This window comes from Poecilia mexicana, unplaced genomic scaffold (genome assembly GCF_051168715.1).
Source record: "Poecilia mexicana isolate PSO_F unplaced genomic scaffold, ASM5116871v1 scaffold_12, whole genome shotgun sequence".
In the NCBI taxonomy this organism is placed as follows: domain Eukaryota; kingdom Metazoa; phylum Chordata; class Actinopteri; order Cyprinodontiformes; family Poeciliidae; genus Poecilia; species Poecilia mexicana.
Window position 1 is genome coordinate 16,401,350 of NW_028263381.1, and position 18,260 is coordinate 16,419,609.

Here is an 18,260-nt window from a genome sequence, read left to right on the forward strand (position 1 = left end):
CACACACACACACACACACACACACACACACACACACACACACACACACACACACACACACAATAATTTGCATGTGTGCGTGGGTGCTGTTTGTGCATGGCTGTCTGTCAGAGCTGAATCTAATAAATACCCCTGTCTGCTGTGGGGTCATTTGGCAGGAGAGTGAATGCTGATTATAACTTTTCCCTTCACAGCCAAAATCCACATGTTAATTTGGGTTATTTTGTTTCCATTAACATGTTAAAAAAGTCCCTAACATGGGATTTGTTGGAGATTTAAACTGAGGAACTGTCCTTTGTCATAAACCATTCAACCATGTAGCAGTTCAAATTAGGATACAGAAAAACAGGAAGTTTACTTAAGTTTTTATTTATGTACATACATATAAATTTTTATTAAATATATTTACTTTAAAAATTCTGTTAAAAGTCAGAATATGTACCATTTAACTTGAGCTTAACTTAAAGTAAAAACACGCTATGTTCTTTCTGGTAAGAGGCTGTTGTGCAAAAGTACAACATGTAGCTGCCAAGATCCTATCAAAGCTCATGCTTTTTATAATTTGGACACAAGTTTCATATGTGTTTGAGGCTTCACTTTGTGCCCACACTGAAGAAAGCCGATGTCTGCGTCTTTCCTCTCACGGCTTAACTGGAACAAAATGTTTCGTATATGACATCTAATTAATGACAGTCCTCCTGGGGAAACAGCAGCAATCTCCAACCCACAAAAAGCCCATTTAAGCTCATCAGGAGGCATCCCACAAATGAGCGTGTGCAGGATTTCACCCTTTACCAATTCCTCATCCCAACAACGTAGCCTGTCAGGGTTAATAACATTAGTGTATTTTAGAATTGCCCCATATTTACAAACAAAGCAAACTTAAAATCCCATTCTCATAATGGGAAGATGCAACAAAATTAATTGTAAGATCAAATTCCTATATACTCCAGTCATCATTAATATATACTTAACGTATCCATAATTTGAAATAATTAACATTTCTTTAGAAATATTTCATTTACATGAAACAAATAATGAGAAATACATCATATTAAATTTTTAAATACTTTATGCTTCAAAATAGTGGTAAAAAATATACAGAAGCAATACATTGTTGTTAATCTTTGGTTTTCTGTTTTGTCTTATTGGTTGGTATTTTTTGTATTTATTTCTCCATATTTTAGTGAACTACTGAGGAGTTGCTCAAGCTCATATATATATATATATATATATATATATATATATATATATATATATATATATATATATATATATATATATATATATATATATATATAATATTGTGAATATGCCAATATTCACACACATATTGGCATATGTGTGTGAAGGCTGACCGGAATAGAGCACAGATGCACAGAACCTCCTGGACGTTGTCCACTGTGAGCAGATTTAGTTTTTTTATCGGTTACAGGTGTAAAATTCTTATTGCGGTCGTGCTAGAACCGCACAGGGTGTGTAGACATATAGATGCAGAAGAAAGATGAAGGAAGACAGAGGTTGTCAGAGTGAATTAGGCCTTAGTGCTGTTGATTTATATGTCTCTCAGCTTGCGTTCTCTCTCTCTCTGAACGCACATATCGATCTCAAATTTCACAACCACGCAAAGATTCACACAGAACAATTTTCACTTGGAGTCCCTGTTGTGCTTTTTCCTAAAGAGACACCCTTGTTAGCGCCTACTTTAAATACTCGAAACAGATTCCTATGCTGATTTGCGCATATTGAAGGTCTGAATTGGCATAGAAATGTGTGTGTCCCTTGGCTTCGCAGTCTAACAGTGTGTTTACAAGATGTTACAGAGTGCTAAGTGAAGCTGTGAATGTGTGATTTGCTGGAAGTGAGAGGAACTACAGAAACAGTCATCATACTCGCGGCCCTTAAAAAATTGATTTTTAAAGGTCGTTTTTTTTGTCCAGTGCTTTGTTCACTTTTTTTTTTTTCCGTGTGTGTGTGTGCTGAAATAACCTCAACTGAACTTATTTTCACTAGACAAGAAGGTTGATTGATAGCTCGAGGTTTGCCACACCCACTAACTCAGAGTTAAAGGGAAAGGTGCAATATCCGCTGTGGTTACTACTACAGCTGAGTGTGATTTTCTGCAGTTTGCAGTGACTCTGTGTTGCAGTGACAGTTATACAATCAGAGCAGAACGTGGCCTTACTCGCTGTGCTCCGTGTCTTCCTGCCCTTGCCAACGTTTTGGCTTTATTCTGCCTTTCTTCAGCATTTTCCTGCTGTCTCTGTCTGCACACGAAGACATGAATGAGCACAACTGCCTCCCATTGCTCTCTTTCTTTTCTGTCGTCTCGGCCGGCTTATTGAGCTCCTCAAATATACTGATAAATTTGATCAAAAGCCCCTGAGCTGCTCCGTCTTTTCTTGCACAGAAAAATATTGGATTCTCTTTTGCCGCAGGTGGGTTCAAGAGAGCATGTTGCAGTAATGTAAAAAAAAAAAAAAAAAAGTGCATCAATTTGTAGCTCACTGGAGCTCTTGTGTGACAAATAAAAAAAAAACAGCTCAATGCATTAATCTTTGTAGAAAGTGTTGATATAATCGGACATACTTTTTTTTTTTTTTAAATCTCCAAGCTAATAAAGGTACACTCTTACACCATAACCACTTGGAAATTGCTTCAGCTAATCCAACTAATCCAAAAACTATTTGAAAAACAGCCTAATTCCAAACATTTTTGTTTTAAAATGCCTGCAAATGACTAAAAACACTGATTGAGTAACAAAATAGTTCTACATTGATTAAGTGATGAAGTGCAGATATAATGTGAGACTAGAAATTATAATCTCTTCTTCTCTTTCGCTACCTGTTTACAGGCCAAAAGACCACCTTCATTAAGTAAGGAAAACCCCAATATCACATGTGCTTAACTTATTGACTCCGCTTACAATAATTATAAATTAAATTTAGCTGAAGTACTTTTTAAAACTTATGCCGAGCTTTCAGCAACAAACCATTCAAGTGCAGGAGACGATCGACGATGTTGTGGGTTGGTGTCTCTTCCAAAGACTCTGAAAACCTTTAAACTATGGAACATCAAGAAATCTTCTGGAGTATCAGGACATTTTACATGTACAAATCAATTAAAAATCATAAGGAAAACTAAAAATGGATCATCCTATGGTCTTTGAGCAGGATAACAATCGGCTGAGGGTTGATTTTTACAAGACAAAATCAACCCTGTTTCATGAGTCCATACCAAAATCTTGTTCACAGCAGCAAGAGTATGTTGGAGAGAGCACTGAAGGAGACCCAGCAGTCTGGACGCTTTAGTGAAGCGATCTAGAAGGAAAGGATCAAATATCCCTCTTTCTGTGTGCTCTAATCTTGAGACACATTATAGGAGAAAATAGGGCTGTACAAATTTAACAGCAGGAGTACCTATAAGTGTGTTTTTTTTCCCCCTAACATTGGAATAAACGTGATCCAATTATAGGCTGGAATTCCCCATGTTGTGCTGCTGCATTAAAATTTTATTTATTTGACAGCTTTACCTGGGTTGCTGATAAATAAGGATAGACTATAAAACCTTCATTTTAATAATCTATTCTATTTATCCTTAGGGATGATAACTTCTGAGTTTAATGAATTGACGTTAAAAAGTGCGTCCTGCTTGTTTGATTTGTCTGTGTTGCCAGGAAGATGCCGAGCCGTTGTTGACTCCTTTTGATTAGGGAGCAGAGCTGACGGCTAACATTAATGGCACAGTTCAACAGTGGACGGCTGAGAATGACCATCAGCAGAATGAAGTGGCATTAGGTGCAAGGATATGGTCAGTCACAGTGAAATCACTCTTGAATGCTCATAGCTGCGAGAGGAGGAGAGCGCTGCCCTACTTTGAGTCTGGCATAATTACATAATGCTTGAGTACCTGCAGCACCAGCAGCATGACAACTTCTGACTGTGAATGTGAACTGTGGAAAGAGCAGACAGGTCCTGCACACTCCTCAATCCTTTTTTTACGCCTTGCAATTTAATTTCCTCTCAAGAGCCTTATGCGCCTGTTTACTTTTGACTGACAGGCCGTCACTCTTTTGGTTCTAATATCTAACTTTAAAGAATTTTTTTCCCCCACTTTTTTGTCAACCTCTTTTCCCTCCGTCTACCTACCCCTTCCTCTCCTGTTCTCTTCTTCCAATTTTCTTGTCTTTTTTAGCTTTCCTCTTCAACTGCCGGTGCCACATACCAAATAGAGGGTGACAGCGTTCAGCCGTGTGTTTTGTACCCCAGACAGGATCTTAGAGAAAAGCTTATCTGCATGCACACACATTAACACTCACAAACACGGCGGGAGACGGAGGGAGGGATCGGCACTAACCTGAGTCTTTCATCTGTCGCTTATATAATCACTTTAAGATGGAGTGGCTCTGTGTGGCTTGCATATATTATACAGTTAGACATTAAATCATTAGAGCAAAAAAAAAAAAAAAAAAGGTTTTCCATGATAATATGACAAGATGGTAAACTTCTCCCTTGGTGCTGGCTCTTCTTCTTTTTCCAGAAAGCGAAGCTCCATGCTGCCTTGCAGGAAAGAAATCGTCTGAACCTAGAGCTGATCAACCACCAGCTTAGGGCATCCAAGCATGAGCAGGTGGGGACGTTCACACATTTTATGTACAAATCTACAAACTACAAGTACACACACCTCAGAAGATCATCAATTGGAAGATATTTGTTATTTTACACGGGCCTGTACCAGGACCAGTATCAAGTAGAACTGCACAATAAAAGGAAAAAGTGCAACTGCAATACTTTATTGCAAAGTGTCAAACTTTAATACTGTGACAACTGCATTTATTGCTGTTAACTCACACAGACTCTTTTCTTTCATTTTTTTTTATCACAATGTTCCCAATACTCCATATGAGCTTTAGCATGAATATAAATGCTGGTACCTGCAAATGCTACTGCCATTTTGTATGCATATGATCTTACCAAATGTCTGTCCCGGGAGTCCTTTGCAATTAAAATACCACAAATATTAATATCATTATGAAGATAATGACAAGATGTATTGTTGCAGAGTTAGTCTCAAGGAAACAAAGTCAAGGTTATAAAGCTTTCAGTTTTGGAGTCAAATAGTTTAAGGTTATTTTAATAATAATACAAAAAAGAAAAACAGCAAAAGGGCCAAAGTGACTGAACCTTTCACCAGCTTTACAAAGTAATAAAATGCTGCCACTTTCCTATATGTCACTAAATTCTGCTAGTCTGCTGGCTGAACGAAGACCAGTACAGATTTCCTATTCAGTTGGGAAGATAGAAAAATAAATATACTGCTAAATATTTCTGGACTCGTGGATTGCAGCATGAAGCAGCATCACCCATCACTCATGATACGGTAATGCTGTTTTAAAATACACTTGGCAGCTGCAAGCAACATATCTATTAAATAGCCGATTGCAACCCGGCTATCCATAGCCCGCCTAATTTACAAGCTAATAGCAGGTTTTACACTTGGACTGCTTTATAAATAGCAGAACAGGAAAAAAACAGCAGGGCATGATATTCTGCAACTGAAAACTACTATTAAACTGAGCGAGTATTTATTCTATATTATTTTTCTTATCTGTGTATCCCAACCAAAATTAAAAATCATGCAGTTTTCTAATCTGCAGTAAGAATTATTGTTGCGTTTCTGCTTTTTCCACTTTAAAAAGTTAAATCCACTTTCTGGATCTTCATCACCAACTTCATGACACAAACCATTTTCTTTTGTTGTCCAATCTTCACTAAGCTCCTGAAAAATGGCCCAGAACATAATTTAGATAAAATGTGCAACTTCTCATATCACCTATCTTTTTTCTTTTACTTCCTTGTCAAATGAATGGGATGTTTTTAAAAAGACACCTCCCATTTAGACTAAAATCAGAGTAATACAGCTGCACCAGCCATTTGTTGTAGGCCAAACCATGATTCATGTGTTATTTGGGACTTTTAGCCTAATTAGCAACTGCTATTCCTCGCTAATTTTGCTTGGAGAGTTAAATAAATGCCATTCATTTTAGCTTTAAATTTGTGCACAATGTCTCCTGATGGTGTGAAATTGTGGTAATCTTACTCCAAGTTAATCATTCTGCGAGAATCATATTCTAGAGTCTTAGCAAGGTAGTTGTGCATCTTCATATGACTTACACAATACCTTATAAATGGATTAGTGACGAGAGTAATTCCCACAGATCAATACGACTGGACCAGTGGGGTCATCCTCAGGTTACAAACATTTTCATTTAATACTCGTTTGGGTTCCTTATGTCATTATTTTCCCCTCTTCTCTCTTAATAATCTTTGTTTACATTGACCCAAACCTTCAGCCACTGCACCTGGATTTGTAGCTACAACCACGAGTCTTGTAATGGAGACAGTGGCAGACTGAGATAGATGCTTTGGCAACAAAAGTGACTTTCAGAATGCGGGTGGAGCGGTGTAGGGGGGTTGTTGACATGTGTCCAGGAAGCCCTGCTTAGACCTCTTGCTCCATTAATGATGCCATCTGTGCACAGACAAGGTGGGCATGGAAGCAAAATAGAAACGGGGCTAAAAGCATGTCCCTTCCTGCCAGATTTGTAGCGGGAGCGAGGGTAGGAGGCTTGTAGGGATGACTGCGGGTAGAACCTTGTTTGGATGATACGCTCTTATCGAAAAAGTCATAGGAGATATTAATAGTTGAGATATTAAGACGGTGGTGATGTAAGTGGTTGAGAGAGCTGTAAAAATAGACTTGGTGGTTAGCCAGTATGTCAATGTTTTTTTTTTTTTTTTTGACAGTTTTAATAAAATAGAGGATTGCAGCAATTGTTTTGCATGTTTAACGTTCTTAACAGATTTCAGAGCATGCTCTTTGCATTTCATGACTCACTTATATGAAGTGAGTGGGTGGTGAATTCAAAGGGTTCGGCTTGCAGTTTGTGCAACTGGATGTCACTGATTCCTGTACACTTCACAATTAATGAATGAGTTTAAAATGTATTTGTTTCTCAGTATTTTACTTAGAAAATACTAGGGCTGTTGTAAACAAATATTTTAGTAATCGAGTAATCTATCGATTATTCTTACGATTAATCGAGTAATCGGATAAAAAAAATTCTAAAATGAAATATTGGTAAATCTGGCATAATACCGGTGTTACTATCAGATATCAATATCAGTCCAATTTTTCATATTTGAGCATCCCTAACAGTTGCTTTTTTGTAGTTTAGAAAACTAACCTGTAACAATAATAGCTCACTTTCTAAGTTAACCAGAGGAAAAGTTATAGAAAAATCTGAAATTATATTGAATTTAATAACAAAGAGGCAGGCTCACAAATATGCTTATAAAAAATGTCTACAATCCAGCTTTTAGTTTATGTATTCATCTTCAGTGAGTTTAAAAGATTAATTAAACTCACCTTGCCACCTAACCTGTCACGCTTTGGGTTTGAAAATACGGGAAATGCCGCCTGGAGTGGGAGGAGAGGGCGAATGAACGAACATGGGGTGGAGGGGAGGAAATGGACCAGCGGACTGACGAACCGTTAGACCGGGGGACGAACACGGGGGGAAGCAATACGGGATATTTACGACACCTTCACTGGTCACACTCAGAAACTCATCTACCAGCCATGTACGATGCGCTCCGCCACCCGTTTCTTCAGACCGGGATATGAAATTTATTGTGCGGTTCGTCGGTAAAGCTACATTTACACGGTAAGCATCAGCTACTCAGCCGCCCGCCCTGTTCAGGCTATCCGCTCACCTCAGCGCTCTTCCCGCCGTTCGCTTTCAACCAGCAGCCCCGGAGGAGAAATGCTGCCGTACTCCAGGCATTCCCCCAGTCATTTTAAGGATGCTTATTGGTTCCCCAAAAACGATAAAAAGTCGGGCATTATCATCAATCAATAAAATCCCCACGGGCCAATCTTGAAGATTGGACTTTATGCCGCTGAGACTTAGCTTTTGTCAACAACTCAGAGGCGGAAGTGAGAGCTCCGCGCAACGCAAATGAAGTCCCGGCCGGAACACGGTGCGCTAACTACTAAAACATAAATTAACGAAGCTTCGAGGCAGGAACATTTTCCTCGAGGAATTTTAGTAATCGAGGTACTCGAATCATTCGAGGAATCGTTTCAGCCCTAGAAAATACACAGATTTGCTATGGAGTCTTAGGGTTTTTTTGTTTGACAAGTGGTCAAATTGACAAGAGGAGCTCAATGATAGCTAGAAAAAAGTGTGTGATATGATAAAGGACTTTTAACGAAAACCAAAGTGGAAGAGTTCAGTCAGTAACATACTTCAGATGTATGGAGCCATCGCTTGATTTTAAGAATCACTGACATTGTGCAAAATATGACCATTCCACCATGAAGGAGTGCAAAATATTATTCGCTTTCAATCATTTTTCTCATTATTTTTGTGCATACGCATGACGTGTCTGGAATATGTATCTCTAACAAAAACAGCATGTAAAATATTGATAATATTAATCGTAATAAATGCTAATTAATGGTAATCTGCTGCTTTTTTTGTCCATGCAAGCATCAGAAGAGTTAGTTCCCTTCAGCAGCTCCCGCCGCTGTCACAAATCCCACAAATTAAATGAGCTTGTTTTCTTTGCAGCTGCCTAATTTTGTGCGCTCTAGGTGTGCGAGCTTATCTATTGTGCTCCCCTCAATTTTTTGGTAATTAATGAGGAGATGAAGGCTGCATGGCTCATGGGTGGCTCAGCTCAATCTTGTCAGGCCACCTTTAGAAGAACCAGCTCAGGGCTGACATTAAAGCGATATGCTGGGTGCTCAAGTCTGCAGCTCAAAGTCACCAAGGATAAATGGAAATGTCCTGATTAATTTCTGGTCAGGTTGTGAACTCAAAAATCAAACCTCAGACCAACAAGATAGAACATGTAATTTATTATAAATTTAAAACATAGATCTGGTGCAAAAGCAATATTCAGAAAACACACATTCTTTTTTTTTTTCTTTTTTTTTTTTTCCATTCTAAAAACAAATCTGTTGGTCACATTTCATAACTGTCAGTTTCTGGTTTGCAGATTGCGACTTAGATCATCCTCTCCTGTCTAAAATCTGAGCTCTGTTTGTGATTCGCGTCCCTCCAGGTGCGATGCGACTATGTCCAGCTGAGACAAACGTTTGCCACTGTGAGACGGGAGAAAGACGAGGCCCAGAAGGAAAGGAGCCAACTCCAGGCCAGAGTCGAAAATCTGGAACATGTGCTAAAGGTAAGACCTGCTGTATGACTCTGTGTCTTATTGACAAGCTTTTGACATATTGAAATCACAAGAAATTAAACAGGGTTTTAAGAGATTTAAACGACCTCTGACTGTGTTTACACATTTAACACAATTGAACTATCTAACACAAAATAAACCCATTCTGTTCAACTCCACAGACAAAGTCTGGAATTCCAAAAACATGAATACAAAAATCCTGCAAGCATCCTTCTGAATGTAGTTGGTGGCACTTGACATTATTTTTGGAGAAATTGAATTAAAATGAACCATTATAAATGCACACCCCTTCTGGGGTATTTGTAAGTAAATTGTGTCATTTTACCAAAATTCGTCATGTAATTTACAGTGGTCTGCTGCATGTTCACAGTTCATTATTTATAAATTCGCCTTTTTGCAGATTTTCTAAGGAATATAACTCAAAATTATTTGATGTGGACTTCCTTCTGGAGTTGCGCGAGATGGTTTCTGCTGGTCATATTAATCCATATTAAGGTATTTTTGGTGTGTGAACAATTAAAATAGGCAGTGACAGGTATTTTCAAGGGTTTATCAAGTATTCACAGGTTTCAGCTATTTGTGAGTGAACATGGTGCTTAACCACCTCAGAAAGTCCACTGTTTTAGTTTATTTGAGCAAATAGTGGTAGCAGTCAACAAGAATAGCTAGAGCATTTATATGCCAACCTGATGTCATTTTACTAGTTAAATGCCATTGTTTTTTTTGAGAATATTTTAAAAAGCTTTGCACAAACTGGAGATTTTGCACATATTCTACATCATCATATGTGGGGAAACAAAAACTCTCTCCTTCCTGAACAGGCGTGGCATTTCCATGGTGTTTATAATTGCATATAGTCATTAAAAAAGAAGATTTTTTTTTCTGTGGTGTCACAAAAGAAAACATTGAGTTTAAGGTGTTGCGTTAACTCACATCTTCCCTGACATCATTAACTTAAGGGCCGTCAATCTATGATGTCATCACCTGGCCTCTCCCAAACTGCACAAATTATGAAAAGGCATTGCAATATTCTGGCTTTGTTGAAGCCCTCCAAAATTTCCCACCTTACCTCAAGAAGAGGCTTCTTCTTTTATTGTGTTCCCATCTTCCAATAGTAATCAAACAGTCTCGCCGCTCTGTGCGCAGCTCTGTCGTTACAAATCCTCGTCTCCCTGCGTCTCCCATCGATTGTCTGTTTGTCAGGATATTCGAGAGATAAATGTGCCCATATGAGAAAAGCTGACCTACTCCCTGATACAGCAATGAAAGGTTTGTCACTTTCTCGTTTAGCATTGATTACGGAGACAAAGACACTATTTAGAGAAAATTACATGGGGCGGTGTGGGTGGAGAAAGCATAGATGATGGAAACACAACATGGAAAAAAAATGGCTCACTTGAAATTTTTCCTTGTTTAAACCTAATTGGGATGAAGTATCATGAATCTTGTTTTGAAGCGAATGTAATCTGGTAACAAAAAGCTTTTTAAACAACCCAATTAGGTTATATTTTTATCACTATACGTGTTTAGGAGGTATATTGATGACTAGGCAACATTAATCATCTACATCAACATGTAAGAAAAAGGCCAGTATGCTACAGATTGCACTAAATTGGTTTTGATTGACTCATAGCCTCTTTTTAACTTGTAACCACCTTAAAAATTATATTTGTTTACATTTTCTTGCTGCGTCGTTTGTGAGAAAGGATTCAGCAGAGTGGCAAAGGGAACAATAAGAACATGTGTTCAAAATTCACATCAGTAATCTACTCACATAAATTCAATCTGATCAGTGAAAGTTCTCGTTATGTTTTTCTGTTAAAAATGTAGGATGTAGGCATTAGCAAGGTTTGTAAAAAAATAAAATAAAATAAAATAAAAAATCTGTTTCCACCAAAGCTCCATAGCAGCTTAGAGCTGTTCTGATTATGCAAGCGACTGCATGTTCAGGACACCCTGAAGTCACTCTGGGAGGTAAAGAAGCTTTTCTTCTTTTTATTAGAATGAGAGAGAACATGAGGGTAAAAAATCTAAATGTTCGAGCTTCCTCAGCCATTTTCCCTAAATGTGAAGGAAAATCTTATGATCCTTAACTTGGTTTCTGAAAGATATCGTTGCTGGCTGTGACTTTGAGAAGAGAAACTGTGTCAACATGACTTGGCCAATTTGGCAAAGGGTAGATAAAGGATCAGCCTGAATGACCATGCAAGACGTCGTCGTCTGAGTCGTTTCCAAACGTACTGGAAGGGATGTAAGAGATGAAAGCTAAATAATGCAGCAAAAGACAAAAAAAAAAACTGCTGAATGCTGTCTTTATTTGCTTTATGTTTCCCCGCAGTAGCATTTCATAGAACAATGGGGAATGTGCAGGAATATATAAATGATGTCACCCAGATCGAAGCCAGTGCAGTGCCTTCTTATTTTGGTGGTTGTAAGAATGCTAAAATTACACAAGATTCTAACAAGTGCATGTTGAAGGATCTCTGTGGTGTAAATGCTTCAGCATTCACACACTGAAAAGCTGATAGTCTCTTAATATAAGGAGTTTAATAGATGCACACCATTACAGGAGAGAAAAGGCTCCATGTTTGAAACTTGAGGTTTAAAAGGCTTAGGTAAATAAATAAACTGTGATATTATTTAACTCTCGTGTCTCATACTCTATGGCTACACCTGGCATGTTGCTCATATTACTTAGAAAGCAAACCATGTACAGATCAGCCGCCAACCAAAAATAAACCAAAGACACAGATAATACCAGGATTTATTGGCTTGTTTTAAAGAGCTTAAAGTGTAATATCTGTCAATAAATACACACATTGTTTTCGTACACACTGACCAAGTACAGTTTTATGGGTAACACACTCTGGACTTTGCTCTTTGGGGCTTCATGAATTTTATTGAAAACGATGTGATGCCAGCTAGTTTGTGCTTTGGCAGTATTTTAATAACATATCCCTCTGTAGCCAGTGGATAGAAAAAACTGTTTGGGGTCAGTGACATAACTAGCCTCTTCTTAATAACCACTACGGCTTGAAAAGTCAACTTTTCTGCAACTAGCGGTGAAGAAAGAGTCTTGCTTGGTAAATCTTTGGAACCATCTCTGAATAGCATAATTTCTCTCTCTCTCTCTCTCTCTCTCTCTCTCTCTCTCTCTCTCTATATATATATATATATATATATATATATATATATATATATATATATATATATATATATATATATATATATATATGTCTCCACAGCATATGCACGAAGCCTTGCAGCTAAAACAACAATTGCAGACGGAGTATGAGCAAGCATTGGTGGCCTTTCACAAACAGAAAAAGATCAATCAGCTCCAAAAGGTATGGCCGTGAATAAGAACAAAGCAGAGAATTAATCACTGAAAACTTGTTTTCTTTTTCCAGTATTGATTTTGTGCAGCGACTTTATGCCAAAGCTCCTTGTTCAGTTATTGATGTATTAGCAGCCCATTTTTTTGCTGATTCACTGTCACACAGTCAATGGCACTCAACTAGAAAATAAAAAGATCTCGGAAGGCTGTCCAGTCTCCAGTTTGATAGCAAATACAAGTTTAGCTTCAGTGACTTGATTCTGTGATTAATAGGGACATTGATATTTTTTCAATCTGTAGTATTTTATGTATTTTCATTCCTGCTTTGGAAGTTAATGACATTGAACATTGCGTATAACCAGTTTGTTATTCTGTATAGTGATCAATTTCAGAACAATCAGTTTTTGTCTATAGTTTGTTTGCTGGAACAACACTAAACCCGAGAGTGGCGCCAGCAAACGCTTTGCAGTCAACAGCCACTGAACTCTAAACTTCACGTGACACACAAATTAGTTCAAGAACAATGTGTAGAGGACTTTATGTGGATCCCCAGGCCTGCTGCAATTGAATTAAAGTTTCAGATATAATGGTGTCAGTCTGGATATGGTAGTTGACAGGAACACAGAATCTCTAACTCTACAAGTTGTCAAATATAGAATTTGTTGATGGTGGGATTAATTTATAGAAGTATTCATCTTGAGTTGGGTATGCTGTGGTATGCCAAGCCAAGAAATTGTGGATAATTAACTTGTTGGGATCAATTTGGGGATGGTCATTCTTAACCAAATGTGTATTTCCACATTTATTCTTTGTAGATTATCAAACCTAGCTGGATTAAGTTGCCTCAAAGTCAAATCTTAGTCTCATCTGAGAAAGGAAAAGATGAATTCATCTTAAGCATTTCAAGCTCTTTTACAGGAGTGCCAGTAAAAGTGGCTGAGAGTGTAGGTTTTTCTGTTCCTCTGGTTTTACTTAACTTAAATTTGGTGATTGCAGTTAAACCAAGAATAGCTCATAACTCATCCCAGATGTTTTGTTCTGTCACATAATGTGTTTTTGTTTATATTTAAAAACTTAAAGTTCCTTAAAATTACTTACGGACGTTTTAACACACCTAGGAATAGACCAGATACCAGATACCCCTCACTAGAGCGGTGCCATCAGGAGCAGGCAGCTACTCAGCGATCGAAGCTCTGCCGAACCAGTGAGCCTCTTTCAGGCTCGTCCACAGTACCGCGTAGGCAGGATGTCAGCTGTGTGATGTCTAGTCCACCTTGCAGACTGTGATCACAGTGTCAGCTGTCACTATGTGTTTCTTTGTGTTCGCTGCAGGCCTGGGATCAAACTGACCAACAGCATGAGGAAGCAGTACAGTTATTAGAGGTACAGATACTCATCATGTCTCATAAATAGGGCTTAATTTCTTTTTCTGTGATTGATGTGGTTTTAATACTGAGAAACCACTGAGATGCATTTCTATAAAATCACTCCAAGACTCTTGAAAAGACATTAAAGACCAAAGAAAAACCATCTTAATTCTCTCTACAATTAGAAACGATGTCTATTCTACTGAATATGTATATAAAAACAATCATTGTTCACAGATAATAATCAAGTTGAGGATTCGCCACTCCATTTTTCTTTATAAAGAAAGTCTTCAAACAGTATCCAAAATGGGGGAGGAATTTAAGTAAGGACTTAAAAAAAAAGATTGATTATTTCTGCTGATGGTGCTACAAGAACATTTAGGAAATCAGCAAAATCTACCCAGCTTCCTTCTCTGGGGTTCATGAATATCCATGGGATAATTCATGCAAATGCATCTTGTAGCTGTAATCAGGCACAAAACAGTTCACTGACCAACACTGCTATGGAAACCATGCTGGAAGCAAAGCTTAACAAAAGCTCTCTTAGTTGTCAAGTAAATACAAGAAACTGCTGACAGCAGAGGAGCAGCGCTTTCAGTGCGCCATAATGACTCCGCTGACAATATAATAGGGCAGGTTACTTAAAAATCCAAAAGGCTTGGTATTTTATGCAGAAGTAAGACTGATAAAAAAGTGTCCCTGCTTAATTTTAGCAATAAAAATCAACAGACGAAACCTTCCAACCTGAAATTGAGAATGAATCTGAGGTGTACTGAAGGTGCCATTAGCTGCATGTAATTTAATCGCAAGTTTCCCAAAGAGCTACAGTCACTTGTAGGTTACAGACACCACATGAACAACTTCCTGTATTTAGCATCGTTATGTTTTACCATCTCTCATGAGTCTTCAAGCAGCACAGATTTGACTCTGAGCACATTCTGCATTCACATCGTTCCTTCTGTGGCGCTCCGAGCTTAGATGTGTTACTGAGACATTGGAATATAATTTGTTGTTGCACACCATAAATGTTAATAAAACAAGCTTTAAGACTTTAAAATTGTAAAACTTGTTTAGCAAACATGCTTTGCTCCCAAGAACAAAGCAAGAAAATTCTGAATTTAGATTATTCTTGACCAATTGTTTTATAAATTATTTTTCCGAGTTCAAGAACTTGATAACTTGGAGTAATGTCCAGTACCTTCGTCTATTAAACAGATGCTGGAAGATTACATTAATCTAGAACTGGCATCCTTTGGAAACCTACTATATTTAATTGTTTTGCATTTAGAAGCATGTAGTGTGACATGTTGTATCAATGGTGTCCCTCAGCTGACCATTTTCTTGATCGGTCAACTGACCTGCTTTGTATTAAAGTCTTCTAAAATACGCTACAGAAAATAATTTTCTCCTTTTGCCCCAAATCCTGCTGTGATAATGGGTCTCACGCTTCTATTAGTGCAGTTCAAGTGAGGTCATGTTATTAGTCACATTAGTATGATTCTACTGGGCAGGCAAACAGTTTCGTGACAGAAATTAAAACTCTGCAGTGAGTGAGTTAGTACTTTTCTTGTGCAGTAAATTTGTTGAGTCAGTCTTTTCCACACATTTGTTTTTGTTAAACCCACATGCAACTATTTATGCATTTTTTTTTTTTTTACTGTCATTTCATGTCAGTAGCTTCATTAAAATGTAGCTATTGAGAAAAACCTTGAGATGCTGTACTCTTATTTTCTAACTCTAACAATATGCTCAGACTCTAGAATTTTTACTTAGGAATTATTTTATAATTAGGCCAATGTTCAGTCAGCATTGACTAGGAGGACTAGGACTTTAGAGGGCTGGTACCTGTATAATCAAATATGATAAATCACTGTCTTCCTCAGTTCAGTACACTTCTTTCTGCTCTCTCTCCTTTCTGTCAAAGGTCAAACTTTGTGACCTGGAGCAGAAATGCAGGTCACACAGTGATCACTTCCACCAGCTGTCGAAAAGGCTGCCAAACATCCGTTTGCAATCAGAGCCTGTGGAGTCCCTGAATAGTAATTCTACCTTGGTGTCCCAGATCCCGACCTCACCAGAGGAGAAACTCTCCCAAGTCATTGATGAATTTGAAGCCCGGTTGCAGAAAGGTTTGTTAACAATTTCACTTATTAATCAGATGCTTGATGTATCATAATATATATATATATATAAAACACTATTACACACTGTAGGTATTTAATATATTTTTCTTTTTTTCGTTTATTGCAATGAATTAGATGTTTTTAAAGCAGTATTTTTTAAAGTTTTACTTTATGCATACCCTCCTTCACACCAATGCATTGACATTTTCCAAATAAGTATTCTTTGTCAAACCAGAAAATAATAATCTGGGATTTTTTTCCAGGTCTTGACAAACAGATTGTGATGACATACTTATGCATAAACATGTAATACACAAATTATTTTTGTACCCATCAAAGGAGACTTTTTGATTCCGTTTCTAAAGCTGAATCTATGCAAGATCTATTTAGGAGTTGGTCATGTTATATAATCTAATACCAAAAATAACCATATCACTGCCAACCAGGTGATTCCTCAAGAGCTTTTACCTTAATCCGTGTCTCATGTACTGTGTCGGCTCTGTGAAACAGATAACTTTCAGATACTGTTGATGTTTGATGGATTGGTGTGTAGATATGACACTTTATATGTTTTTCTTAATTTACTTTTTACAAAACTTTTCTTGTTATACACTGAGATACTAAGACAACCACAACTGCAACTACACCCATTTCTCATGCACTTTCATGCATTCAATCACCGATGCTGAGGAAGTTGTGTCTTATAGTTTTCTCAAAGAATAAAACTTTTTGACTTCTTTGCATCTGACTAAATAAGCCTTATTTCCCTGAGAGATTTTTAAGGACACATATGTTCTGCAGAAGGTAATTACTGACCGAGGCACAAAAGCCTTTTGGCGTGAAAGGTGTTAACTGTGCCATTGCTTAACGACTGAATCAATAGTTGCGCAATGAACAGCTAATGGGGTGCATGAGGAATGACAGTCTCTCTTTATTTGCTATTTAAATCAATGTCTCCTAGGTGATGAGAGTGCACCAAATGCTCAGCTTCTGATCCCTCAGTTTCCACCCTGCCCTCTGCAGACTGAAGACAGTGAAGCATTCAAACTGCTGTCTGTCAAATCCAGCACCGTAGCAACGGATCGCTCCAGCAGCCCCCGACAGCATCCCCCATCAGAGGTGAGAGTGAGTGACGCCACATCGTCACGCAAACCTCTCGACGATCCTTTTAAGTGGCTTAAAATAAATCTACTTGCATCCCAGCATCTTTTCGGGTGGAAATGGTGACTTGTGACTGTGATTGATCAATAGATGGAGGATGAGACAAGCTCATCACCAAGGTCCAAACCTCGCTACACAGGCCAGGTCCGCCTTTGCACTGCCCGTTACAGGTGAAAGAGACGAGCATCAAAATATTTGTTTTGATTTTCAGGTGTGCAGACTTGGCACCTCACTCACTAAACTCAACATATTCTTGTGTCTTTTCTCTGCTAAGTTATAACCCTTATGATGGACCGAATGAACATCCTGAAGCAGAGCTCCCTCTTGTGGCTGGAAAATATCTATACGTGTATGGAGACATGGACGATGATGGCTTTTATGAAGGTGAGAGGGATTTTTAAGCTGTTTACGATGTTGGCTGTGAGCGAAAGTATTATATACACATTGCATAAAAAGACATACCCATTTTAGTAATGATGATGTGACTTAAATGCCCCCTTGTTTTAAAAGTTAGGACTGCTTTAATGACTTCTCTTTTCTAAATGACAAAACAATAAGTGCATGTTATTAAATTCAGAACTTCATATACAATTATTTAGTAATTGGTTGAAATATATTCTAGGCTGTGATACATACATATATATATATATATATATATATATATATATATATATATATATATATATATATATATATCTGGGAGACATTTAGGTAATAACTCTGATTAAGTGGAAGCACATGAGATCCATGGATGTTACTTCAGCTGAGGATAAATTGTTCTGACTTCTAAAATAATGCAAATAAATACCCCTGAGGTGTCATGTAAATGTGATTTGGTGCAAACTGTCCAAACTTCTTCTCAGTTCAATTCAGAAATACCTTATTAATCCAAAAGAGAAACAACATCCTGTTTTAACTAACGTTATCCAAACTTCTTCAAAGAGTTGTTGTAGATGCTGATGGCTGTAGACAGGAAGGATCTCCTGCAGCAGTTTGTATCACAGTGTTT

At 37.8% G+C, this 18,260-nt stretch overlaps 1 protein-coding gene across 1 annotated transcript in view; it reads left to right on the plus strand.

Annotated features, from left to right (window-relative positions):
• Positions 1–18,260, plus strand: part of rimbp2a (RIMS binding protein 2a) — a 64,429-nt gene that overhangs the window by 25,824 nt on the left and 20,345 nt on the right. The window contains exons 2-7 of the mRNA XM_088011352.1: positions 4,540–4,629; positions 9,132–9,254; positions 15,802–16,096; positions 17,052–17,209; positions 17,342–17,421; positions 17,526–17,635. Of these exons, the coding sequence (XP_087867478.1) occupies positions 4,540–4,629; positions 9,132–9,254; positions 15,802–16,096; positions 17,052–17,209; positions 17,342–17,421; positions 17,526–17,635 (856 nt within the window). The remainder of the gene's footprint in view (positions 1–4,539; positions 4,630–9,131; positions 9,255–15,801; positions 16,097–17,051; positions 17,210–17,341; positions 17,422–17,525; positions 17,636–18,260) is intronic.